The sequence below is a fragment of the Triturus cristatus genome, chromosome 7, assembly GCF_964204655.1.
Source record: "Triturus cristatus chromosome 7, aTriCri1.1, whole genome shotgun sequence".
NCBI lineage: Eukaryota > Metazoa > Chordata > Amphibia > Caudata > Salamandridae > Triturus > Triturus cristatus.
The window spans coordinates 1,681,876,419-1,681,904,270 of record NC_140590.1 but is presented as its reverse complement, the minus strand read 5'-3'; the positions used below and the strand labels follow the sequence as shown (position 1 = coordinate 1,681,904,270).

General features: G+C 48.0%; 1 protein-coding gene and 1 long non-coding RNA gene across 6 annotated transcripts in view; one reads left to right on the top strand and one right to left on the bottom strand.

Moving 5' to 3' along the window:
• The window catches only part of LOC146812708 (uncharacterized), a 256,230-nt gene extending 240,464 nt beyond the window's left edge, over positions 1-15,766 (top strand). For all 3 annotated transcript variants that reach the window (XR_014966889.1, XR_014966887.1, XR_014966888.1), the window contains 2 exons: positions 15,009-15,332; positions 15,419-15,766. This is a non-coding gene — a long non-coding RNA (uncharacterized LOC146812708). The remainder of the gene's footprint in view (positions 1-15,008; positions 15,333-15,418) is intronic.
• The window catches only part of IFFO1 (intermediate filament family orphan 1), a 147,944-nt gene that overhangs the window by 30,550 nt on the left and 89,542 nt on the right, over positions 1-27,852 (bottom strand). For 2 of the 3 annotated variants that reach the window (XM_085619816.1, XM_085619814.1), the window contains 2 exons: positions 17,323-17,495; positions 16,223-16,343 (listed from right to left, as the gene is read on the bottom strand). In XM_085619816.1, the coding sequence (XP_085475942.1) occupies positions 16,223-16,343; positions 17,323-17,495 (294 nt within the window). The remainder of the gene's footprint in view (positions 1-16,222; positions 16,344-17,322; positions 17,496-27,852) is intronic. The other variant, XM_085619815.1, reaches the window with a different exon arrangement.

The window sequence follows — 27,852 nt, the reverse complement described above, 5'->3', positions numbered from 1 at the left end:
GCGATCAGAGGGATCCGGTGGGCCCCGGGCTTCGAGGATCGGGTCTCGTTGTACGCGGATGATATTCTTGTGTACCTCACCTCGCCGCGGAAGTCGCTCAATGTGCTTTTTGATGTCCTTACTTCTTTTGGGAGAAATTCGGGTTTGATAATTAACTGGTCCAAATCTTGCGTGTATCCTATCTCCGGTGGCCTTCCTCTCTTTCCGCCTCGGCTTCCGATCCAAACATCTCAATCCGGCTTTAAATACTTGGGGGTGTACGTTTCGTTGGATCCGGCGGTCCGCTACGAGCAGAATCTCCTGTCTCCACTCCGGCGTTTGAGGGTGGATACGGCTCGGTGGTGTAAGTTGCCCTTGTCTCCACTTGGTCGCGCAGCACTGTTTAAAATGATGTCCCTTCCCAGATTTCTTTATGCACTCCAGAACTCCTTTGACGTCATTCCGGCGGCCTACTTTAGGGAAGTGGAGAGTTTGCAGAGGAGACTGGTTTGGGACGGTTGTGCGCGTATCGCCTTGGCAAAGCTGACTCTCCCCTGGTATGACGGGGGCATCGCGCTTCCTGACATTAGAAGGTACTATTGGGCCTCCCAGCTGTCTGCCATTAACCATGCTACGTACGCTCCTGGTTCGAACCCGGCATATGAGATGGATAAATTCCTGCTTCCCGGCGGTAACTATAACAGAGCGCTTTACTCACGATCTGCCGGAAGGACCCTCACGGGCCCTACTAGGATTGCGGTACGTGTGTGGAAGGCGGCGAATGTAGCGGTGGGCTGGAGTGAGCGTTTAACGTGTGCTACTCCTTTATTCGCCTCAGAGCGCTTGGGAAGCCTCTGGACAACGAAAGGCTTTGAGCACTGGGATACGATCGGCATTAGCAGAGTGGGGGACCTATGGGTTAAAGGCGCGGTTAAATCCTTTGCGGCGCTTCAGAGCGAGTACGAGCTAAGTGAAAGGGAGTTCTTCCGCTATGCCCAGGTTCGGCACGCCCTACTCTCGGTCTTTGGGGAGGGGACCACGGTCCCTGTTTCTTCGCCTCTCGAGGACCGCATACTCGACGGACACGTCCCCGACAGTACTATCTCCCTGATTTATAAAAAACTAATAAATAATCGGGCTGATCTCTTGGTGCGTCTTCGGGAGGCATGGACGGGAGATGGGGTTGAGTTGGACGACGAGGATTGGCAGTCTGCGCTGTCATCCCCTAAGGAGGTTGCCATCCCGGCCCGTCTCCGTCTGGTCCAGCTTAAGATTCTCCATCGTGTCTATGTGACGGGTCCCCGTCTGGTCTCGATGGGGTTTTCTGACGACGGGCTCTGTAAGCGTGGCTGCGGGCTCAGTGCTACCTTTCTCCACATCCTCTGGGAGTGCCGCGAGGTGGCGGAATATTGGCGCCAGGTGCATGATGTTATGAGACGAGTCACTGGGGTCGCTCTGCTGCCGGAGGTGCGCCGATGTGTTCTGAATGTGTGGGAGCCCAATGACTATAATGCGGCCCAGGCTCAGTGGGCGGCCCTTGGGAACATGATCGCAAAGAGAGATATAGCGCAGCTTTGGGGTTCCCAACGGCCTCCCACCGTGTCCGTATGGAAGGAGAACATGGACTGGTGCATGTTCAGGGAGAAGACGGTGTATGTGGCTCGTGGTAAACCGGGGGCGTGGGGTAGAATCTGGGGTCAGTGGAATGTGTATCGAGGGACTATCTGTTCTCCCCCCCTGGTGGATGCGTCTGAGGTTGCCTTGTCCCCCTGATCCTTGAGGGTTCCTTGCTTAATTCGTTCATCTGAGTATAGATTTGGTTTTCCCGTTGCCCCCCCCTCTCTCTCAGACCCCCTTTTTATTGACCACCCTTGGGTGGTCGGGTGTGGAGTTCCCCTGCCGTGGTTAGACGCCCTTTCAATGTTTTTCGCCTTGCTTTTTGTTTTTCTTTACTTTTGTTGATATTTATGTAAAAAGGGTGTATCCTGACTTCCCTTATGTGCAGTCTGATCTCCTGTAACTTAGCGGAGCCCCTGTGGGCCAGTCATTGTTTTTTGAACTGCTTGATCATTTCTGAATACTAGCGGCCGGCCCAGGAGGTTGTAGGCCCGTGCTTGTACCTTTTTCTCTGCACAATAAAAATTAAAAAAAAAAAAAAAAACCATCATAGTATACCTGAACAATTTTTATTCTATGGGGTTACTATGTGGGATTAAAATATATAAGTGCGGTGAGTGGGGACCTTATCATCCCGTCGCCGCTGTGAATCAGTGATTGTTATTAGGGAGTCAACATGTTTCTGCCTGTATTGTCCACTTGGGTACGTGGCATTCGTCAGGACCTTAAATATTGGGCTCCAATCTTACCACTGGGGGCGTAGGCCTATAGCCAGCTGCCACCTGTTTAGAGAAACCTGTAAGAGAGAGGGGGTGAGACAAACATAAAATACTCAAAATGGTTGTCATTCGGTCGACCTTGATGTGTCACAGTCACGCTCCATACTTACTGCTCTCTCCTAAAGTGAAAAAGGTGAAAAATTTACATGAGTGTCAGGCATCTGTGTTCACTCTGACATTCATGTGAAACAAATATAGAAGTCTTACCCTATTGGAAAAACCTATTTGCCCCATGGGAGGGGTAGGGGGGAAATCCTTGTGGCCACATTCTGGTGGGAGACAATAAAGGATGAAGACAAAAGGGTTAAAAACCAGACTGGTTGGGAAGGTATATCAAAGATACTGAATTAGTTAGCAGAAAAAAACATCTGGGCGTGCTTGGTCTGCTATAGTTTCAACCTGTAGGAAGAAGAAATCAGAACAACGACTTACAGTTCAAGGCGTACTCCCCGCTAGAAAACCTAGTGCTGCATGCGTCCAGCCTCCTCCCCGGTGACATTAAGTGTAGTGCGCAGAGGTACATCGACGATGTTCTGATCGTCTGGAGGGGTACCAATGAAGAAGCACAATAATTTGTGGAATGGGTAAACAGCATTGATCCACATTTGAGATTCACACATACCATCGACAAAGAAAGAGCAATATTCCTGGACCTTGAAATCAACCTATCTTCAGAAGCCCTATGCACAAGATTTCACAACAAAGCAACCGACAAAAACAGCCTTCTGCTTTTTGAAAGCTTCCATCCCAAAGCCCTAAGACAAAACCTCCCGGTAGGGCAATTTCTGCGTATCCGCAGAAATTGTTCAGAAATTCTAGACTTTCATGAACAAGCAGACACCCTGGAAATGAAACTCAGAGCAAGAAATTACCCCAAAAAATTGGTCAAGAATGCCAAAAAAAGAGCTCGAAACAACAACAGGGCAGCTCTTTTAGAAAATACGCCAAAGGAGCCGGCCAACCGGATGGTGTGTGTCACCACCTTTACCCCAGCGTCCAACAAAATTCAGAACATTATTCAAAAGAAATGGCGCATATTAAACACCAGCGACAAAGTCTGGACCCAACCCCTATTTGCGTACAAACGCAGTAGGAACATCAAGGATGAACTAGTCCATACAAAACCACCAGCCGCTACAGATGACAACCAACTGACACTATGGGGCCACCAACGACCAACTGGACATTACCCCTGTGGCGATTGCGTATCATGCCAATTCACGGCCACCACAAAAGAAGTGGACATAGGTACTGAGCGGCCATGGACTCAGAAGAACTTCTCTAACTGCAACACAGAAAATGTAGTGTACCTACTCAAATGCCCTTGCCAACTCATGTATGTTGGCATGACTACTAGGCGTGTAAAGATCAGAATTAGTGAGCACCGGAGCACTATCAGAAGGAAGAAAGATAACACCAAATTAACAAAACACTTCCTTGAGAAAGAACACTCTGATAAAGATCTAAGATGGACGGTACTGGAAGTAGTAAAGAAGCGCAATGGCTGCCTCTCACATGTCTTACATGTTAGAGAACAGCGTTGGGTGTTTCGCCTTGGGACATGGAAAAACGGATTGAACGATGATATCCCATGGCTACAAATGAAGTAACTTCCCTTAGCGCTCACTAAAACATACACTTTAACAGTACCCATTATAAAGACAAAAACACAAACAACAGACACAGTAATACATGTGAATAGAGCTATACGTAGTTTCCCTTACTCCCTAAAACTAGAATCATCTTGATCAGAAATCATGCGGTAGCTGTAAAATCAACTTGTGCACTAATTGTAGGTTTAACCACACCGTCACCCTGACTGTAAACAATCTGGGTTTGTTTTCTCTTCCTTTCTTCTGTGTAAATACTCGTAACTGCTCCCGTCATGAAATAATACTCATGAGCAGGGCACATGTTCCCCATATTTCTATATAACGTGTCTACACACGTTAAATCACTCCCTTGTATCTCCAGAAACTATGGCAGGCACTTTCATTGGACCACAGCTGGTCCCGCCCCACCCCAGGCAATCATCTGAGGTAATGACGGGACACAGGAAGCGGCGTGTCATAGAGCAGCGCCATATGCTGACACACCCCAACGAGGGTCAGGCAACCAACAGGCAACGTGCAGCCCTTTCTGCATGCTTCGCTCAGGACACAGGAAATGCAGCATCATCACTGTGCGCCACGCTCACCTCAAACCCATATCGCATGCCACGACCCCACCCAACAGTATAAAAGCTTGCTGCGCACTACACTTAATGTCACCGGGGAGGAGGCTGGACGCATGCAGCACTAGGTTTTCTAGCGGGGAGTACGCCTTGAACTGTAAGTCGTTGTTCTGATTTCTTCTTCCTACAGGTTGAAACTATAGCAGACCAAGCACGCTCAGACGGTTTTTTCTGCTAACTAATTCAGTATCTTTGATATACCTTCCCAACCAGTCTGGTTTTTAACCCTTTTGTCTTCATCCTTTATCGTCTCCCACCAGAATGCGGCCACAAGGATTTCCCCCCTACCCCTCCCATGGGGCAAATAGGTTTTTCCAATAGGGTAAGACTTCTATATTTGTTTCACATGAATGTCAGAGTGAACACAGATGCCTGACACTCATATAAATTTTTCACCTTTTTCACTTTAGGAGAGAGCAGTAAGTATGGAGCGTGACTGTGACACATCAAGGTCTACCGAATGACAACCATTTTGAGTATTTTATGTTTGTCTCACCCCCTCTCTCTTACAGGTTTCTCTAAACAGGGTGCAGCTGGCTATAGGCCTACGCCCCCAGTGGTAAGATTGGAGCCCAATATTTAAGGTCCTGACGAATGCCACGTACCCAAGTGGACAATACAGGCAGAAACATGTTGACCCCCTAATAACAATCACTGATTCACAGCGGCGACGGGATGATAAGGTCCCCACTCACCGCACTTATATATTTTAATCCCACATAGTAACCCCATAGAATAAAAATTGTTCAGGTATACTATGATGGTTTTTAAATTCACTCACTCCTTTTTTTGTTTGGGCCCCCACTTAGTTTAGAAGTGCATCCCTGTCTTCAGGTGTATGCACGCCCTCTATCAAACGCGGTTTTTAGAGGGCGAGGACTGGCAGATGATGAAGCATGACACCTGGTGGTGTGTGATGCCAGTCCGTCAATTTTTGTGATTTGCCCCCACTAAATTGGGCATCTCTTAAGACAGAACTAGGGACGGTCCTTTCTGTTGTTCATAGCTTTGGTTGGAGGCTGACTGTTCTCTAGTGCCCCAACGCCTCTAGTTCCCTCCCCGGGCCAGACCCTGGGTGTAACTGTGGTTCTTTGACACGTAGTGCTCCCCTTCTGGCCTCCCCCAGAACTGCGCTGGATCAACCGTTGTGGCAGTCTTTTTACAGTCGGTTCAGATTTACTCCATTTCAGATGGCCCGGGCCCCGGAGGTCCAATCTGTCTTTGGTGCGATCTTGTTCTTTGCACAGGGCAGGGCCTCTGCCCTCCCAAATCCCGCCGCTCTGTTCCAGTGTGTCCGCGCCGGGTATGTCATCCTTGCTGGTTGGGCCCCCAGGACCGCCTGCGTGGGTCCTTCGCGACTCACCCGTTCCTTCAATGCAGCACTACGTGCCGCCTCCGCACCCCTTCTTGTCTCTTATCCGCGGTGGGCCCCGCAGTCAGTGCCTCAGCAGTTATTCATGCACGGCCGCGTCTGCGCCGCCGATCTCTTTGCGGCAGTAAGGCAGGGGGCTTACGCGAGGCCCCGGCTTCAGTGCGTCACTCCGCATCAGTCGGCAGCCGGCAAACCCTCAGCGCTCCGGATCATCACAATCTGCTCCGCTGATGCTCCGATTTCAACACTGTCTTGTTTGGGCCGTGTTGCTACAGGATTAATGAGCGGATTGATCGGGAAGGCGCCCTCGGTCACAGAGCTCTCTTAGGCTGCGACCATCTTGCTTGGCTGCTAGCCACGCCCTCAGATATTGTTATTTTTAAATTAGTCTCCTAGATTGTTTCCCCCCTTCTAATCTCAAGAAAACACGTGTTTTAACCCCTTCGATGCTGCGCAGATTCCGCCGCTGTGCTGACGGAATCCTGCGCGGGCGTGGTCATGACGGAATGGTTCCGTCATGAGCACAGCTCAACCGTGGGTCATGACGGAACCATTCCGTCATGAGCACCGAAGGGGTTAAAACAGCCCACATCACTCCTTTTCTGGTTCTCTTTCTTCCTTTTCCCAGTTTGTTTTTATCAGACACTACGCCTTCCCTGTTTGGTCCTCTTTCTTCTCAGAGCCCCTTTTCTCCTCTTCCCCAGCCTCCATTCTCCAACACCATTCTCCCCATTGCCTTAATTATTTATGTTTTGCTTGACAGGACGAGACTTATTGTTAACAACTCTTCACAACATACTTTGTGAGGACTTTGGCTCTGCTGTTGGCCGTTTGGTGTATCATTCTGCCTTCAATGAAGTGCTTGCGTTCCAATCCTTGAAGGACTCTTTTTCCATCCCAATTGTACTCTTAGATGCATTACATGGAGAAAGTAGATTTTTACATTTAGAAAAATGCTTTACTTGGGACTCAAAATGCTAACCAGAACTATTGTCTTTGCCAGTGTCTGTTTACAAATGTTTTCACCGTGATTTCCTATTACATCTACAACTTCTTATCTAGTCTTCTGCTCCCCCTCAAATTCTCCCATACGCATGTAATTTCAGTAGTAATCTGAGACAGAGTAGCACTTTGTTTTTTAAAAATAATACTTTATACTTCTCTGTAATTTTTTTAACTCGAACTTTTTATTTCCTATTGTATTATGAATTGTTGTATGTCTATAACTTGTTAAAAATTTCTTTAAATTGCAGACACAAAATTACATACTGTGTCTTTTTGTCATACTGACGTGGCATTCACCAAGATGTAATTTCAACATGCTTTAATTTCCAGAACAGTATCCACCCATGCAACAGTCTTTTACAGGTCCACTGCATGTGAATAAAACCTTTACTTACCTGCGGGAGTGGTTTTGTGGCTTGAAGAATTTTCTGGATTCACATGCTGTGTATCATTCATTCCATCATCTGGTTGTTGTGTTCCAAAATTATTTTTGAAGTCCTCTCCATCCTTTATTTAGGTCTCGCCTAGCGACGCAGCGCATGCGCTGCTTGCTTGCGAGATCTATTGTCGTGGATTTAGCTTCGGAAGCGGGGTGGAAGCTCCACCCATGCTTCCGATAGGCGCGCGTGAAAAATCCATGCTTTTAATTGGAAGGAAGGCATGTTTGTTCCCTCCCTGTCTCCTTTTTGCCGTGCCTGCCCGGACAGGGAATGTGCACGCACACGGCGTCTCTTTTGCTCGCCACGTTTCAGGCAGTCCAGTCATGAGGCAGAACGCGCGCATGGCGCGCTTCCACTTTCCAGTTGTTTTTTTTTATTTTAGCTCTGGCAGAGGACTCCACAGACCAGGCTGCTGATGGACACCGACAACTGCCTGCACCGGCTCTATGGCGGCTTCAACACCGACTGGGTAAGCGGCGGCCAGAGAAACCACATGGTGGGCTAGCTGGATGCGCTAGCCGGTGCCTGCTTCCAGGGTAACATACCCTCTGCAGAATATCTTCCATTATCTCTAACAGGAAACTTATGAAAGAGCACGCTCTGCTCTGGTGTGCACCCTCCCCTGTCCCCACAGAGCCCCAGGAATGGCTGCCGAGCTTGACCCCCACATGTGCCCCCCGCGCCTCAGCTCCATGCTGAAATACCGGGGCTCCGGCTGCCCGACCTGCAGGTGGGGCAACAGAAGAAAGGGCAGAGGAATGCGGCTTTAGGCAGATACGGTGTCTTTTTTCTGGAGGTGTAACTTTGACAGACTGGGCTTTCAGACTCGAAAGCTGTCCCAATATGGCAGAGAAGAAAGGGAGATGGAGTCCGAGAGCAAGGAAGGGAGAGGAGGAGGCAGGGAAAAAAGAGGCAAAGGGGGATGCGGGGAGGAGTGAGGCTGAAAGGGGCAGACAGAAAGGCGGGAACGCTTTCATCAGTACGCTTTCAGAACCCGATCACACAAGCAACTGCTTGAAAAACCACTAACACGACATCCCTGTTTTAGTACTACTACCCTTTTTGTCAGCAATCTGCGTGTTAGTTGCTGTGCTGCACCTGAATTCGTCCTTTTGATTTGATAAAACTATCATACTGTGTTTTTAAGTAATCTTGCTATATGTAGCCATTGTGTGTGTTTTCTGTGTATAATAATATTTCTGTGCACATCCACTGCCCTGGGTTATTTGTATGTTGCTGCTGATTGTGTCCAGGCGTGCAACACTCATTAGGCTCAGAGAGCTTCAGCCCCCCCCCCCACCCCCCGTCGTGTGTGTCAGCCCAAACTGAGACAGCTTCAAGGGCACACACACAGCCGCACCCGAGCACTTCACAGGTCTTTAAAAGACCATTCACTTGCTAACGAGGCTTTGTTGTGTTTTCACTCCATCTTACAGCCCCTGCAGCTCTGCATATTGCTGGAAAAATCAGCCCCCCCCCCCCCAAATTTGTTTTTTTAGTAGCCCCCCCCCAATAAATGTTTTTAGTATTTAATTTGTGAAAATAAAGATATGTTATGCCCCAGCTGGTTGTCCCCACTTACAGACTGGTGTATCTTGCATGTCACGAGAGAGTTTGGGGATGTGTTCAGGTGAAATGTGTTACTGAATCCTGGGCGGAAACTGTACAGTTCTAACTGTGCAGTTACACAACTAAAATAAACAATTGATTTCTGGTGTAGGATTCCCAAGCTAGTAAAAAAAAAAAAAAGACACAATTGATGGACGGAATGCAGAACAAATCAAAACATTCACCCCCAGTCAAGAGATCTGGGTTAAATCCATCATTCTTTTGCTCACCATGCCACCCCAGTTTAGACATGGCCACATGCAAATCAGTCTTGACCCTGTGCCTCATGGGAACAGTCCAGCCCGTACTGCCAAGCCAGGTCCTCCCTGGACCGGAAACAAGCATCCTAGGACCGGTTTCGGGGTTTCACCCCTCTTCAGCCAGGATAGCTTGATTCCAGTGGCACAGTGAGCCCAGGACCCACGTCTGGGCATACCTGGCGCACTTAGGGCGAGAAAGCAAAAGACACACAATTGATGGACGGAATGCAGAACAAATCAAAACATTCACCCCAACCAAGAGATCTGGGTTGAATCCATCATTCTTTTGCTCACCATGCCATCGCAGTTTAGACCTGGCCATATGCAAATCAGTCTTGACCCTGTGCCTCATGGGAACAGTCCAAAAGAACGATGGATTTAACCCAGATCTTTTGACTGGGGGAGAATGTTTGCATTGTCAGCATTCCGTCTATCATTTGTTTGCTGTAACACTGTTCGCCCCAAGTGGGATGGGTATGCCCAGACGTGGATCTCTTGCTCACTGTGCCACTGGATTCAAGCTAGCCTGGCTGAAGAAGGGTGACATACCCTGAAACCGGTCCTAGGATGCCTGTTTCCGGTCCAGGGAGGACCTGGCCTGGCAGTTCGGTCTGGACTGTTCCCTTTGTTAACTCTCGGTTTCTATGTTTATATATATATATATTTTTGTCATGCAACTGTGTCAGGATCTTGTGAGACATGTTCAATTTTAGAACGAAACCATACTTTCTGGTGTCAGCTAGCGCTGAATTCAGTGTTTGCAGCATGGATGGTGAAGGGGCGGGCGGAGGTCCAGGGGATTTGGGTCTGCCGCTCTAGATGTTATCGTTACAACAAACAATTGATGCACGGAAGTAGGATAGCTTGACTCCAGTGGCGTAGTGAGCACGGGTCCCACGTCTGGGAATACCCATCCCAATTAGGGCGAAAAGCGTTACAACAAACAATTGATGGCTCTAGATGTTATGGCTGAATTCTGTTCCTGATGAGTTTTTCATGCTCTCCTGTGAGTGCTTACTTTAACGTTTCCTTGTAGTCCTAGATTAAAGGGCTATATAAACAAGCATTTGCAATGCAATAGGTCTCGCATTTGCAGCAGTTTGAGCTCTTGGCATTGTAAATGACAATGCCTTTTATTTATGTGTTGGTTTTTAAAACATAAATAAAAGGCATTATCATTTACAGTGCCAATAACTTAAACTCTCGCAAATGCGAGACCTATTGCATTGCAAATGCTTGTTTTTTTAACCTGTGCGGAGTTGACTATTTGGTGTCCTGTCATTCCTCTGTGACACTAGATGCTCACCCTGGAAGCCCCATTGCCTAGTCGCCATCTACAGATTATTTTTTCCCCTTTGGCAACTTCTGTCTTTAACATGCTTCATGGCTTCCTAGTCTTTCCATCTTTTAATTAGCGCTTGTGTGCCCAGCAGCTGATGCATTTCTGGGGAAATGGAGAGGGGGGAGGGGGTTTTGCATGGGAATCTAGAAACTTGTTGAAGCTGCAAAACTACTCTTACAGGTAAGATGCCATTTTGTTTGGCATGAATGAATCTTTTCTGGATTCACATGCAGTGTATTGAGTATGTAGCAGTATACTCTCCTTTTGGGAGGTTGGGTAGTCCCTTTTTTCCATGTTGAGTGTGCTCTTAGTCTTTATCCCAGCGCTAAACCTGCTTTCTTGTAACATGTCTAGATTGTTTGGACTATCTGTCTTTGAGGGGTCACCTTGTTGACCAGTGAGCCTTTGCTTGCTGGTGCCCTAGAAAAGAAGAATTGATTTCCTTTCCTGATGTGTCTTGTTTCTTGCAAATAGCACATTACCCATCGACCATTGGTGCGAGTAACTGAGCAGATAGTTTTGTGTTCCCCATTGTTACAAATAGGTATATCTGTGGTTTTCCCTGTTACTGAAAAAGTTCTTACATTATTTGTTGTTTCAGCTCCCATTTGTTGGAAAAGTTTGTTTGCCTGCTTAGCATTTCTGCATCTGTGTTTAGGGACTCCTGATAGGTGGACACCAACTTAAGTTATCCTTCTCTAGATGGCCAACCTCCATATTTACTGTGTAAGGTGGGACAGAGCGTGTGACCTAGTTCCTCCTTGTTTGTTGAGGTAGAACATTGTGGTTGTGTTGTTTGCCTGTACTAGGGATGTTCTTCCCTTGATCTGTGTCTGAACTGCCCTCAGCTCCTTTACATTTATGCAATGTAATACTTCATCCCACTTCTGGGCTCCATAGGCTCCTGATGTTTAATCTTGTCTCATATGAGCCCCTGAACTTGTGTGGATGCGTCTGTTGTGATGGCCACTGAGGGAGTTGGGTACTTGAAAGGTCTGCACACTGATGTCCCTTGCGCTCCACCACTGTATATCACTCTGTACTTTCCCTGTGACAACCACTAGATCCGCCCAACTCCTGGTTGCCTGTAACCATTTATATTATAGCTATTCCTGCAGTGGTCTCATGTATAACTTCACATATGGTGTTCGAGCTATGCATGCTGCTATCACAGCCATTACGTTCCCCACTATCCTCACTGTCAGATTGAGGAAAAGTAGGTCGCACACCGCTCGTCACACCAGCAAGTTGCCCCAAAGGACTGTGGGAAATGTAGTGGCGACGGCGGGTACGCCTATGCCACAAAAAGTGTATAGAACAGTATGTGTATGCGTTAGCCATCCCTGGACACATGTTTCGAGGTAGTTGCCTCTCGTCAGCAGGGAGCAGGTCAGTGTAAAGGGGTGCCGCGTGGACTGCCAAATGTAATTAAAAGCAGGTCAAGTACCTCTCCTGGCGCGCAGGTGCAGACTCAAGGCTCGTCAGCCCGTTGGCTTAAGGAAGCCGTTTAAATTGAGGAAAAGTAGGTCGCACACCGCTCGTCACACCAGCAAGTTGCCCCAAAGGACTGTGGGAAATGTAGTGGCGACGGCGGGTACGCCTATGCCACAAAAAGTAAATAGAACAGTATGTGTATGCGTTAGCCATCCCTGGACACGTGTTTCGAGGTAGTTGCCTCTCGTCAGCAGGGAGCAGGTCAGTGTAAAGGGGTGCCGCGTGGACTGCCAAATGTAATTAAAAGCAGGTCAAGTACCTCTCCTGGCGCGCAGGTGCAGACTCAAGGCTCGTCATCCCGTTGGCTTAAGGAAGCCGTTTAAATTGAGGAAAAGTAGGTCGCACACCGCTCCTTGAGCCAACGGGCTGACGAGCCTTGGATCTGCACCTGCGCGCCTGTTTTAATTACATTTTGGCAGTCCACGCGGCACCCCTTTACACTGACCTGCTCCCTGCTGACGAGAGGCAACTACCTCGAAACACGTGTCCAGGGATGGCTAACGCAACACATACTGTTCTTTATACATCGTGGCATAGGCGTACCCGCCGTCGCCACTACATCTACCACAGTCCTTTGGGGCAACTTGCTGGTGTGACGAGCAGTGTGCGACCAACCTTTGCTTAATTCATTACGGCTCCCTTGAGCCAACGGGCTGACGAGCCTTGGATCTGCACCTGCGCGCCATGAGAGGTACTTGACCTGTTTTAATTACATTTTGGCAGTCCACGCGGCACCCCTTTACACTGACCTGCTCCCTGCTGACGAGAGGCAACTACCTCGAAACACGTGTCCAGGGATGGCTAACGCAACACATACTGTTCTTTATACATCGTGGCATAGGCGTACCCGCCGTCGCCACTACATCTACCACAGTCCTTTGGGGCAACTTGCTGGTGTGACGAGCAGTGTGCGACCAACCTTTGCTTAATTCATTACGGCTCCCTTGAGCCAACGGGCTGACGAGCCTTGGATCTGCACCTGCGCGCCATGAGAGGTACTTGACCTGTTTTAATTACATTTTGGCAGTCCACGCGGCACCCCTTTACACTGACCTGCTCCCTGCTGACGAGAGGCAACTACCTCGAAACACGTGTCCAGGGATGGGTAACGCAACACATACTGTTCTTTATACATCGTGGCATAGGCGTACCCGCCGTCGCCACTACATCTACCACAGTCCTTTGGGGCAACTTGCTGGTGTGACGAGCAGTGTGCGACCAACCTTTGCTTAATTCATTACGGCTCCCTTGAGCCAACGGGCTGACGAGCCTTGGATCTGCACCTGCGCGCCATGAGAGGTACTTGACCTGTTTTAATTACATTTTGGCAGTCCACGCGGCACCCCTTTACACTGACCTGCTCCCTGCTGACGAGAGGCAACTACCTCGAAACACGTGTCCAGGGATGGCTAACGCAACACATACTGTTCTTTATACATCGTGGCATAGGCGTACCCGCCGTCGCCACTACATCTACCACAGTCCTTTGGGGCAACTTGCTGGTGTGACGAGCAGTGTGCGACCAACCTTTGCTTAATTCATTACGGCTCCCTTGAGCCAACGGGCTGACGAGCCTTGGATCTGCATCTGCGCGCCATGAGAGGTACTTGACCTGTTTTAATTACATTTTGGCAGTCCACGCGGCACCCCTTTACACTGACCTGCTCCCTGCTGACGAGAGGCAACTACCTCGAAACACGTGTCCAGGGATGGCTAACGCAACACATACTGTTCTTTATACATCGTGGCATAGGCGTACCCGCCGTCGCCACTACATCTACCACAGTCCTTTGGGGCAACTTGCTGGTGTGACGAGCAGTGTGCGACCAACCTTTGCTTAATCCTCACTGTCAGAGACTGTCCCTTCTGGTAAGGGTGAATTACTCTGTCACTGGCCAGATTCTCTTGATGACTGGGAAGGCCTTTGCCTTCATTGAGTTTAGCTTTGCCACCAAAGACATCCCTTTGGTCTCATGTTTGCTGGAGAGCCTGACAGTTCTATACATTTGCAATGCTAGATAGCGTTTAGGGTTCATTTGTTGGAGGCATTTGTTTTGTATTTGTGAAGAAAACCTCTGCTTCTGCCCCCTGCTGGTTTTGAATCTGGGGGTGGGGGGTCTGATGACTAGTCACATGCTTTAGTGCCTGGCTCCTCAAGGATATTTACTACAATGTGTTCTGTCGGGTCAAACAATTGCTTAGTATTAAAGATAATGAATCAACATCAATCACTTAAACCTTGTGAAATAGCAGGATAAGTCAAAACACACCAAACAAAAGAACATAGTAGATATTTTGTATTTTATATATCCATCAAGTGTCTCATGGTATATATGGCTGTTACGCATTTAAATCACAGGACAACCACATAACTCAAAAAAGACTGATATAACATATAGTGTGAAGGTGTTGCATACATATTTACAACAAACAACCAATACAACAAATCAAGACAAAATACGGGGGATTTTTGAAAAATACGTCCAATTTTTACATATATAGTTCAACTAACACCCAGTTTTATCCTTAACAATGGTTTCGGAGATGTAGTGACAGAGGGCGTGATGCTTAGCTGCACCAGGTGTGTTTTGAGACTGTCTCAAGCCTCTTTGTCTCTCTCTTGCGCCCAATCTCCTTTCAGAGTCGAGGCTGGTTCCAAGGGTTTACCATCGACAGTATAGTTTGACTTTGATCTGTGGGGTTTCTTTTGCTTATGCTTGCCCTCAGTCACTATCATCTTTGGTGTCGGGTAGCCATTGAGTGTTTCGATTCTGAATGCTTCGGCTTAGCCCCACTGTACTCCTGAATTATTACCTACCACTTCTTTACCTTCCTGTTTTTCTATGCCTTCTTCAGCGCCTTCTCCCTCTCTCTTTCAGGGACCTCTTCAACATTGGAGCCCTTCCCTGATCCACCTCTATTTACTCAGGGTACTTCTAGGTGCTCGACATCCTGAGGACTTTTAGCAATTTTTCTGCACGTGTGCCATGGTGCTGTGACCCCACCTCTACTTTTCCTTCGTCTTCATACTCTTGGGTTGAAAATCTACACATGCTTCAAAGCCCTCCATGCTCTGGACTTTGTAACCCTCATGGCTGTCCTTCTGTGCGAACTTGCGGTGCCACTTTGAGCAGAATCTAAAGTGTGTATGCTCCACCCCAGATAGTCATTCTCCGACCCTCATGGCTGATGTCCATCCAACGGTAAGCTTGCTAAAATAATCTATGTTTTTTGTCAGTGAAAACTCTATTCCCTCAACATCAATGCTCTACCTTTTGCTTTTCTTCAGGATTCTGTATTTGACTAATGATATCTCGATGAAAACTCCTCCAATTCTTCTTGGATACCTTCTGCCTTCTCTCGGTTTCCAGACCCAACGGCAGAAAAAGAAATATGAAGATGGCGATCATGCAAAGAAAGAGGCATGTAGGGTGAGTGCCTAATGTCACAGAGTGAAGGACAGGAAAGCAATTGGTCAACACCTCTCATGTATAAAAAATAAAAGCAAAAAAAGAGAGGGAGCTACACAGACAATTCCATTCTAATCACTAGATGGCAGAATGATGCACATCATGTTAATCCAGAAAAGATTCAGACTGCAAAGTGTATGACACTTCTGAGTTCTGAGCATTTGATCCATTTTGGCAACAAGAGTCCATCCTTTGGACAAATCGTTTTTTAACAAATATAAGTATATACTTTTGCTATGCATTCTTGGTCTGTAGCATCCTGCCTTGTGGTCTTGTTCCTGCACTTTTCAGACTTGCTCGGGTTGGCCATGCATTTTTTTATACCTAGCTTTTTTTAATAGTAAAACCATGGTGGTGCTGGCACACTTTATGCTGAACTGCTTCAGATTAATTGATTATGTGGGATATGACCTATAGTAAGCTAGGATAGTCAAAGAGTTAAAAATAAAATGCCTTTCTAGGTATTTTTGGTCGGCCCAGAGTGGCAACAGAGAATCCTCCCTTTCTTGGACTTGTACATTTGTGAATGGAGGTTTGGAGTAGGGTCCTCTTACAGGATCTGATATTAGGCACTCAGGAGATTAACAGGAGTTTATCTGCTCAAGAGACATGGCACGGCATACCTCCACCTGCACCTCGGCAGCAGTCATGGTGTACCCGGGGAAATCCTCCCAGAGTAACAGGGTCTCATCTGTCTCCTCCCAGGCCAGGCTATCGCAGTCATCTTCAAAGTCATATTCTCGCCTGCAGAGGAGAAGGTATAGTCAGACACAAGATAGGCAAGTCTGATGCCAGACTAGGTACCTGTAAGGAAATGCCCCTGCACCCCACAAACAAACAAAAGCCTTGAAACCACAACGGATGACGACAATATTAGTACTGATAGTGTTTTAGTATAGACTGCGGAGGAATGAGTACCGAATGTAGAATAGTGCAGAGTGCAGGTACTCGGGCATTGAGGGATGTAGAATTGGCTGAGGGGCATTGTATAGGAACATTGGCTATGGGGTATGGTATAGGAGCACTAGCTGTGTGGCAGCGTCGACATTGATGGATTTAGGATTGGCTGTGGGGCATTGTATAGGAACATTGGCTATGGGGTATGGTATAGGAGCACTAGCTGTGTGGCAGCGCCGACATTGAGGGATTTATGATTGGCTGTGGGGCATTGTATAGGAACATTGGCTATGGGGTATGGTATAGGAGCACTAGCTGTGTTAGCAGTGCTGACTTTGAGGGATGGCGTAGGAGCTCTTGCGCTGGAGAACGAGAGTGTAGAAGTGCTGGCTATGAGGAATGGGCTAGGAACCCAGACTGAGGGATGGTTTAGGAGCCCAGAATATGATGAAGAGTGTAGGAGCACCAGCTATGCCAGACTGGATAGGAATGCTAGCTGTGGGGGTTGCTAAACAAACTGTGGCTACGAGAGTGGTGTTGGGAGGCTATCTAAGGAGGGTGGTGTAACACGTTAGCAGTTGACTGTGGTGAGTGGTGTAGGAGCACTGGTTGTGAAGGATGATGTAGAGACACTGGACTTAGGGTGGTGTAGGAGTGCTCACTGTGGAGAATTGTGTCACAGCAATGGCTAGAGGAGGGATGTAGGAGTGCTCACTGTGAAGGATGGTTCAGGAGTGCTGGATAAGTAGCCATTGTGGGAACAGTGAATGTGGGATGGTGTAGTGCTGCTAATTGAGGAAACAAATGGAAGAGTCCCTGTACTCACAACTGATTGAGCATTTTCTTCATCTCCTCATTGATACTAAGTGCTGTGCTCTCATCCTCCTCTTCTTCAGGCTTCCGAGAGGTCTCACTTTCCGCCAGAGATGTCTCGTCGTCTGATACAGGCTTGCGTTTCCGAGTCATCCCTGGCACCTTCATTGGAGACAAGTGGACAGACTGGAGAGACGGGGTCGGTATAAGGGTCAGATGGCGGAAGAGGGGCAGTGAAGTGGAATGGTAAATGGATAAAGGAGATAGGGATGGGCAAGCGTGACATGGTAAGGATAAAAGGGAAGGAGAGATGTAGAAGAGATAAAGAGGAGAAGATGCAAAGGGAGAGGAAACAGAATAAGAGAAGGGGAGAAGGTACACGGAATAAGCGAGGGAGAAGAGAGGAAGAGGTGAGGAAAGAGATGGCTTTGTTATGATCACGTTTCTAAAGCACAATGGCGGTGGTATTGTCGGGCAGTGGAGGTGCTTTCAGAAGTTACTTCCCATCCCTCATCGGGAGCCACAGTCTTCTGAAAGTGGGGTTCTGCAATGCGAGAAGGGGAATCTGGATAGGGAAATGGATCAAGGCACAAGGAGTACTCCACGTACAAGCATTCACACACAGAGAGAAAGAAATAGATAGAAGTAGAGATGCAAAATAAAGGAGAGAGCTTGAGCGACATAAGTACGCACAATGCGTAGTCTTTTCGTATGTTCTATCCCAAGCTTAAGAGGTGGATATGCATTTGCGACAAATTAAACTGCCCCCGGTAAAACATCAGGGTTACAGTTCTTTCTGCCCTTCTAACCGGGCAGCCTCAGTTTGGTGAAGATTTGTTAAACTCTTCAAGTATTCTAGAGAGACCGGTCTTAACGTCCTGCTTGCCTTTTTTATGATCTATGCCATAGATCAGCGAGTCACAATATTACCTCGATGTCCTCCCATTTGCTTTTCTAATGTGAAGACCATGATAATAGTCGGTGTGCTCCAAATCAATGTTTCCCTTTGTGAATTTTTAAGGAATAAAATGTGAGTGTTTTGTCGTCTCAAGCTGTTCTTTTCCCACAAAGGAGGAACTTTATTTTCTCTGCTCTGTGGGGAGGGTGTTCCCTAGTTAGCTTAAGCTCCTAATGTAGTGGCACCCGCTCTTTAGCTGCTCGCAACGGACAGGTCATTGTTGTCGATAGGGATAATATTTTCCTAAATTTCTGCTCCCACTGAAAACATAACCATGCTTCCTCTGCTGCAGAGTCCCCATCTTGGGTGTTCACGTGTCATTTTCAATAACCTTACACCTCCCTCTTTGTAGACATGTAATGGCAGTAGCAGAAAGAGACCCATGTCACAGCGAGCTACAAGGGAGACGGCTGAAAGCTTCTGAAGGTAAAGGGAAAATTCCCACATAAAACAGACTTCGACAATCAAAATAGAGGAGTCTGTAGCCCTCTCGGAGTAAACCACCAAGCCTGCTTCCTGATATATTTATAATTAAGCACGCTAGCGTGTAATGCATAGTAATGCTGGAAGAATGATCACACGGGAGCTAGGAAATTGGGCTATAACTAGCTCCCCCCGAAATTCGAATCCATAAATCGCAGGAATAACGTTACCTTCGTGAAATATGGAAAACAAACTCATGGGTCTGATATAATCCATGTGAAATATGAGTTTTGAAAGCACTTGGTTTGGGCAATCAATGTACCCAAACATGCAGGGTGTGAAGACCCCTCTCTCTTTACGCATCTCCGATTTCAATATATCAGTGCTTTGCCTGTAGGCTTCTATTTGTATTTCGAATTCACATTGTTGCAGAATATTGCACATTTAAATATTTCTGAACCTGCGTTTAGAACTCTTTCTTGACAATTACTTATTCATGGTCTGGAAATGTTCAAACCTCATCCTTTTTTCACCGTTTCTTTTAGATGATCATGCGCAGCTTCCAGGGTTTACTGCATTTAAAATATGGCAGCTGCTGCTGTCCTGTCACATACGTGACCAAGACTGACTCGAAGTGTCTCCTGACTTCATAGACCGCTTAACTAAACTTCACCAAATGTCTCATGTATAGATTTGGACAATTTGTAAAATTGTGGGGCAATTCTAAAAATATATATATATATATCATGGAAATTGTGTTTTGCCCTTTACATTTCATGTAGTGACAAAAGATGTCCTCTACATAAACATACAATGTGGAATAAGGGGCGGAGGGAATAAGAGAGAGAATGAGACAAAGAGAAAGAAAGAAAAGACAGAGACAGAAATAGTACCAAACTCCTTGCTCCATATTGAAAACTTGCTTAGCTCTGCCAATGTGCCTCAATCCGTGGTCTGTGTCAGCACTAGGCCCTTGCACTGCTCTCCCAAAACACTTAAAGCCGGACTTCAAGGCTCCTCTGGTATTTCACTCCTGGGGTCCAAGCACATCCCTGGCCTGCCGCGCCCCCTCCTACTCAAGTGCTAGGCCCACACCTCAGACCTGACCTGCAACATCCACGCTATCCATCGCTCTGCCAATGCACCCCAAGCCTGACCAGCCTGCAGAGGTAGTCCACAGAGGGACCCCCACAAAGAACTTGGCTCGGCCAGTGACATTCATTCCTGACTTGCGGCATCCCCTCGCATCTAGTGTGCGCGGACCCACGCAAAGCTCTATCAATGCACCTTAAGCCTTAGCGCCTGCCTCCCTCCAGAGCTGTCAGAGCGCCTCGAGCCTATCCTGTAGCACACTCGGCTGACTCCATACTGAGAGCCACACTCGGCTCTGCCAAAGCATCTCAGTCCTGACAAACACTCCCACCTCCTGGGCCTGTTCTGAGGTGCAAACAAAGCTTTGTCAATAAACCGAAGTTCTCCCCTTTAGCAGAGCCACAGCGCTGCCAATGTACCTCAGAACCACGCTCCCGACACAAGTACAGAGGCCTACTACACACACGACCTGGACATTGCATATCAACCCGGATCTGTACACCTGTGTCAGAAAATACAGAGCCCCACAGCTGGCCCTGCCAATGCACCTGAGCTCACCTGTAGCACCCCCTGCTACGGTAAAGGGCAGAAGGAAAGGTGAAGAAAGGAGCAAGAAGGCAGGGGAGAACAAGAGGTGTCGAGGTGCACAATAAATGAAATGAACGGAAACAGGAAGTAAATGGTAATAGGGTGAGACGAGGTGAGTGGGGCGAGGTTAGCGGGATGACGTCATGAAGGGAGGAGAGAAGGGTGCACATGGAAGGGAGAAGAAACATGTGGAAACGGAAGTCATTATGCTCACATCTAAAGTTCAGTGTATATTAAAATGTCATCTGAAAATGTTAAGTTTAGAAAGTAGACAGACATTAGTTCCCGTTAAACTGACAAAGAGAAGGATATAGAGGGGTCGAGAGTGAAGGGGGAGAGAAGGTAGTGATCGAGGAAGGCAGAAAGGAAGGAGGGCAGAAGGAAATGAGGAGATGGGTTCATGGAAAGGGTGAGAAAAGGGAGATTACAGTTTCAGGGGGCGCAATATATTCAACTGAATTATCAGGTCGACCGGTTCATGTTAACCCTACACTGAAGTACCCGCCTGCTATTCCAGTACCGGGACCAACACACATCTCCGCTGCAGCATCTCAGCCCTGACCTGCGAAGCCCACTGCTGTTCAGAACCTAGACCCATACAGAGCTCTGCCAGTGTACCTCAAGCCGCACCTGCACGAACCCCTTCAATTCCAGTTCTGGATCCCACTCACAAACCTCCACCCTGACCTGCTGCCCTAGTACTGAAGCTCCCGTGCACTGCTCTGACAGTACAGCTGCATCTCGAACAGCACCCCCACTCATAGCTCCAGGCCCTTACAGAGCTCTGCTAATGCCCCAGTTACTTACTGGTAATCTTCATTACTCCGAGTCCTAGTCTTCCTGGCCACAGAAATTAACACATGAGCTTCAGCCTCCCACAGAAACTCCTGGCAAAAGTTAGCATACTAGCCTCCCGTCCCTCCAAGATGACCACCTCCTCTATTCACCAATCATATAAAAGTAGTGACCACCCCCTAGGAAAACCTGCAACCAAAAGACACAGAAAAACAAGAAGCCCCCACACCATGCTCGGGAGGGAAGGGAAACTATACTGTGGCCTGGAATACTAGGACTCGGAGTAATGAAGATTACCAGCGAGTAACCGGGGCATACCCTCCTTGTCCATCTTCCTCACCACAGTAATTAACACATTAGCAGATACCAAAGCAAAGTACGGCTTCATGGAAAACAGGACAAGCCAACAGGAAGAGAGATTAAAGAAGCGTGTGTAATGCACACACAACACAATCACAGAAACAAGAGTCAAAGGGCAACAGCACCCAGCACCAAAGAAGCAAAAGAAACAGAGGTACCAACCCCTCTCTCCAGCCCATAATGCACCACAAAGGCAAGAGGGGAGTCTACGTAGCAGCTCAGCAAATGTTCACTATGGAAACACCCTTAAAAGTGGCCCAAGTCACCGCCACCAAAAGGGTAGAATGAACCTAAACCCAGGACTCCACAAGCATATCAAGGGACTCCTAATCCACCAGAAAGGCCTCTAGCCGCCAACGACAAAAGGGTAGTAGAGGAGGGATGCAAACCCAGCCGTCCCTGACCAAACAAGACAAAACGACTGGCCCCACAACAGAACGGGCCAGTGCGGGACAAGTACACCAGTAAAGCCCGTCACACATCCAAGCGATGCAACAGAGCCTCATCTGGAGAACGAGGCATAGGAAAGAAAACAGGCAGGACCAACACCGCCGACCAGTTAAAAAGAACCTCAGGGACAAAAAGAAGGGTGCGTACTCAATACCACCCTATCATCCAGAAAACACAAAAAAATGGGGCTGATCCCAAGAAGGAAGCCAAACCACCAATGCGCCTGGCCGAGGTAATAGCCACTACAAGGGCAAAAAGTACAAGACCTCAGAATCCAGTGGGCCAAACAGACACACCCGCAATGCCGGCAGAACCAACGGGAGATCCCACGAAGGGGTATACAACACATGCCCGGTCACTCCAATGCCAGAGAGGCCACCAAACGAGAAACCATAGACTTCACATTAACAAAAAGGGGGCAATGAAAAGTCCGTAGAGCAGCCCATTGAGCCTGGAGCATATAATGTGCCAAACCAAGGTCAAAGCTGACTGACGAAAACCAGAATCCAGACAGGATCTACAGAGGTGGATCCTGTCTGGATTCTGGTTTTCTTGTCAGTCCGCTTTGGAGCCCCTTCCACTGACACCCAGCAGAAAAGTAGGACCAGTGCATGACATATGCAAGCTAAGTAGATGGATGCCCAAAATGTGGAAGCAGCCCGGCCACCACCTGGGAACAACCCCAACCAACAGACTCTGCCGCCCAAGAACCATGCATGAAGACACATAGATTGGGCACTGGGAACGGAGTCAGAGGTCCAACTGATAAGGATGACAAAGGAGCACCCAACACGGGCGAACCGCCAAATCTACCAACAGGGTAAAACCAAGGGTGTCGCCTCCACCCCAGAAACACTAGAAACACCACAGCCTCGTCCACCCCAATCATCTGCGATACAGCCCGAATCAGGGGAACCGGGGGAAACACACACAGAAGATTCCATGGCCAATGGAAGGACATCGTATTCACAAACACCGCCTCTAGGCAAGGCCTAACCACGCATAAACAAGGATGTCGGGTCATTCTCTGGGGAGGCAAACATGTCTACCCCCAGAGACCCAAACCACCATCACAAACACAGGAACACCTCCCGGGTCAAGTCAAGGATCCCATGGCCGGGAACACCCTGCCGAGACTGACCCCCACCTTCCTGGCACGAAAAAGGCAGACAGGGACCCCCCAAAATCCATCTCTGCTCAGGAGCAAAGAACACGACTGAGACAACTGAGGTACATCGCTCTGCACCCAGCGGACGAATCAAGTAACGCAGGACAACCAGGTCCTCCGACCGGACCTGCACACGCGGACCAGCCAGGAGCGGTGCAGTGCAAATGGCAATAGACCCAAGGGATCCTCCATCAGCCCCCTGAAAGAGGAAGAGCAAGCCGCCAGAACACTGAAACACTGGCCCAGCACAGAAAAATCCCCCTGGGAGCACCCCAGCCCAACAGACTGGCATTGGGTGACACAACATGGGTAGAAACCAGTTCTAACAGGTTTTCCTAAGGGGTGGCCATTCCTTTTAAATGATTGGTGATTAGAGGAGGTGGCTTCTACTGACATAGCATCAGAGGCCACATTCAGCTCTGTAAATGTACCACAGGCCTTACCTACAACCCCCCAAGCAATTCCTGCATCTAGACCCAACTCTTCTCACTCGGAATGAAAATATGTCTTCCAACTTCGCTGCCTGTAGGGATTACAGAGGTTTGCAAAAAGCCATGTCTTTTGCGTCTTTAACTCACTCCTGCAGTGTCTTTTCAACCAGGCTTTCTTCCTTTGTAACTGTTTTACGATCTTTCTCTGCCTCTCGTTTCTGCTCCTCTGTCTCTTTTGCTGGCTGATTGTCTACTGATTAAAATAAGATCCTGCCCTAAAAGGAGTGCTGGTGCCCCAACTGGCACAAGTTAAATGAACACGGTCTATGGCCCTTGTTTCAGACATTACCGTGAGTCGCTAATACAGTGGAAACTATTTGAATGTGTTATTTTCTGCATGGCCACTAGATGGTAGCGTTGCGTTACTCGTATGTAACGTGAGATTGATTTAATCCGTTTTTGGACGAAAAGACATCCAGAACGGTGGGCAGTGTGCCTTTATTGCTCGGAGTTGGAGGGCCCCCATGCTAACAATGCCAGGGCCCTGCTTGATAGCAGGTGGTTGGTCACGCAGGCTCATAGAACTGGCGTCTGAATTAATGGCTGCTTCGTCAGTGCAATGAAATGTACATTAAATGTTGGTTTTTTTATACTATGGTGTGTCCTTGTGCTATGTGAGTGTGTGCGCTGTGCATACTTATGTGGTATGATGCAAGTGTGTGCTGCAATGTGAGCTTCGGTTGTGTACTTATCTGGAGAGCAAATTTACAGTTGTTCACAAGGAACTCATTTAGATCAAAAAATCTTTTATATTTTGACAAGGTATTACAGTCTTGTATTTATTTAAGCAAAATTAGCATACAATGTAGTCAATATGCATTACATTTATTTTTCTTTTAAGTTAAATGACTTCAAACAACACATATGACTAGAGAAAAAACAGCCCCCCAAAACACTTCTCATGCAACACTCACTTCAGCCGAAGTAAGTGCTTTTTATTTTCAATTGTAGTGAGAAAAAAGATCGTAAAGTTATACTGTGTATTGTCACCATTTACACATACATAATGAAAATGTGTGACTTATGTGATCCCAGTGAAACATTCTTCAGCTAATTGGAAAACGCGCGCATGCAAGCTCTCTGTTGATCCTCATTTTCAGGGTCTTTTAGGTCTATCATTGAAATTACATTTATATAGTTACAAAATAAGTTTCCTGTGCTGCCAAGTAGCTTGTTATCACTAATCCCCAGATTCCGGAGTCAGTTGCCCTGGCCGCGGCGCCACACCTCTTCCCTACATCCATGTACATCGGAGGACGCTCCGTACCTGTGGGGGACTTGACTCCTGCCCTGTGCTGCTGCGCTGCCGCTGACGCTCCTGGGTCTGTTGTACTGCGTGTCTCCCCTGCTGCCGCTGTTCCATTCTGCGGCTGTGAGCAGGGGAAACTACACCTCCCAGGGTTCATAGCGCCCCTTCACGTCATCCTCGCGCCCGGAGGCGCACAAAAGGACGCAGCGCCCTCGGTGGAGCGGGAAACATCCTTTTGAAACCTGCCTTGCCGTACCTGTGGGGGACTTGACTCCTGCCCTGTGCTGCTGCGCTGCCGCTGACGCTCCTGGGTCTGTTGTACTGCGTGTCTCCCCTGCTGCCGCTGTTCCATTCTGCGGCTGTGAGCAGGGGAAACTACACCTCCCAGGGTTCATAGCGCCCCTTCACGTCATCCTCGCGCCCGGAGGCGCACAAAAGGACGCAGCGCCCTCGGTGGAGCGGGAAACATCCTTTTGAAACCTGCCTTGCCGTACCTGTGGGGGACTTGACTCCTGCCCTGTGCTGCTGCGCTGCCGCTGACGCTCCTGGGTCTGTTGTACTGCGTGTCTCCCCTGCTGCCGCTGTTCCATTCTGCGGCTGTGAGCAGGGGAAACTACACCTCCCAGGGTTCATAGCGCCCCTTCACGTCATCCTCGCGCCCGGAGGCGCACAAAAGGACGCAGCGCCCTCCGCGTCGCGGGACGCGCGCGGGCGGCGCCGGGCTGAGCCCGGGCAGAGGGCGGGCCGTCTGTGGCCGTCAGGGGCCAGAAGAGGCCGGGCTGGGCATACCCTCTGCGATCTACACACAGATAAGAAACCGTGAGTAGTGTTGCCTGATAAGTGTGATAATGGTGAAAAAGAAGCCTTCATGCATCAAATCAAATGGGATGGCAGGAGCTACCCTGGACTCTTATTTGGTTAGAGCTGCTAACGTTTTAACGGAGGAAATAGAAAGAACTGAAAGGCGTCTGTCAATGGGGATAGGGAACAAGACATCAGCCCTCATCCACGAGAATCCTGACACCTCAGTAGTAAACATATCACAGCAATCACCTGGCATTCCTAGGGATCTAGTAGACCAACAAGATCATATGCCATCTCCACTATACACTACCGAACAGGGTGGGTCTATTATCTCAACACCTACCCAAGCGCCCCCGGTAGTAGAGGTTTCCCCCTCCCCCCCAATTCAAATGCAGACAAGACGTACAAGAGCAGGGGGTTTGGCCCCAGTTGGACGATCAAAGAAACAGCCTGTGGGTCGATCAGCTAAATCAGGTTCGGGTCATCAGCCCCAGACGGAGATTTTATCAAACAAACTTTGGGCAGCAATTAAAAGGAAACTGGATGCCATACTGGCCCCTATTAATAAAAGACTGACATCTATTGAGGATCGGTTCTCGATACTGGAAGTGAAGCTCAATGCCGTGTCTACAACTGTGCAACCGTCTATTCTGGAGCTGCCAGGATCAAGCGTTCATGATCATACCCAGTGTTTGGCGCCAGTATTAACGAAGGAAGCCCCCTCGAAGGTTGATCTCCTGCCTCCTCCGGTGGTGGCAGACCCTTCTTCGCGAATTTTGATTCCGACATCATCCTTGCCTACCCAAACCCTACAGACTGATAATGTTAATCACAATACACTCCCTACTACGGATTCTACCAACACCATGGACCTTAATAAAACTTTTTCAGGGAAAGGACTCCCATTTGTTAGAGAGGCTATCCCCTTGGCTCTTGTCCTTGCCAATGTTCCCCACTTAAGACCAGGTCAAGTAGAATCCACAACTGCATTAATAGACAAAGCCCTATATTGGCTTAGTAGGAATATGTATTTTGGAGGATCGGGTGGCCAACAGCAATTGGCAAGAGAGATTATAATGGCCAGACGGGTCCCTTGGCTTGGATATAATACTAAAAAGTTTGGGGGAGACTGTGTTGTCCTTAATTTCGCTGCCACGCATGTGCTACCCAATGTTCTTGTTAATTTACTACCACCTCAGAAAAGGGACTCAGATATAATTCCTCTTACATTGGATTTTTTTATTGGTAACCTTAGACCTCCGAGACGGAATACGTTGCCATTACCATCAAACGTCCCAAATGTAGTTACAGGGAGGAGGGCACTTCTAAGTTTTTCTACTGATCTTAGGCTAGAAAATAGATATAATGCCTTGTCCAATTTAGAGGAATGCGATTGACATAGGGAAAGTGATATCTACCCTGTCTATAAGTTCCCTCATGAAAATAGGTTGATTGGAAACAAAACCAAGGCTGATATCACCCCCTGTAGTAGTACCATGACTTCATCCCACATCCCTAAGAGTAGCCATCAAACAGTGGTACTTGCTTGTAACAATCCACCCGAACAAACGATTGAGCCCGGTCATATTGTTAATAACCCCTTGACAAGCGATAGGTGTAGCTCACCACATAAAATCACCAGTGGTGGTAGCAAAATATCTCTGGTATCCTGGAATATTGCAGGTATTACCCAGAAATTGCTGTCTCCTGAATGGGGCAACTTTATTGATAATTATGATATCTGCCTATTCCAGGAGTCCTGGGCTGTTGATCCTGTTTTTAGGGCTGGATATCTTAATTTCTACACCCCCGCAAAAAAAAATCCTAAAGGGCGCCCTGTAGGAGGTCTTGTGGCCTGGGTTCGCCAAAAATTAGATTATAATGTGGAACTGTTAAAATCCTCAGACTTAGATATTCTAGCGTTTAAACTTAGTAGGGTCAATGAGAGTACCCTTGCTATTTTCAACGTGTATGCTAGGGGGTTGAGAGGAGGTCTTAGTTCAGAGACCATATCGTCCTTGGACTTACAACTAGAAAATCTTCCCATTTATACCATCCCAATTGTATCAGGGGATTTCAACACTACATTCGAACCACTGGGTAACGAGGTACAAGAGCTATCATTAGAACAAGATCTTAGATGGGGAATCCCTAGGCTTGACCTA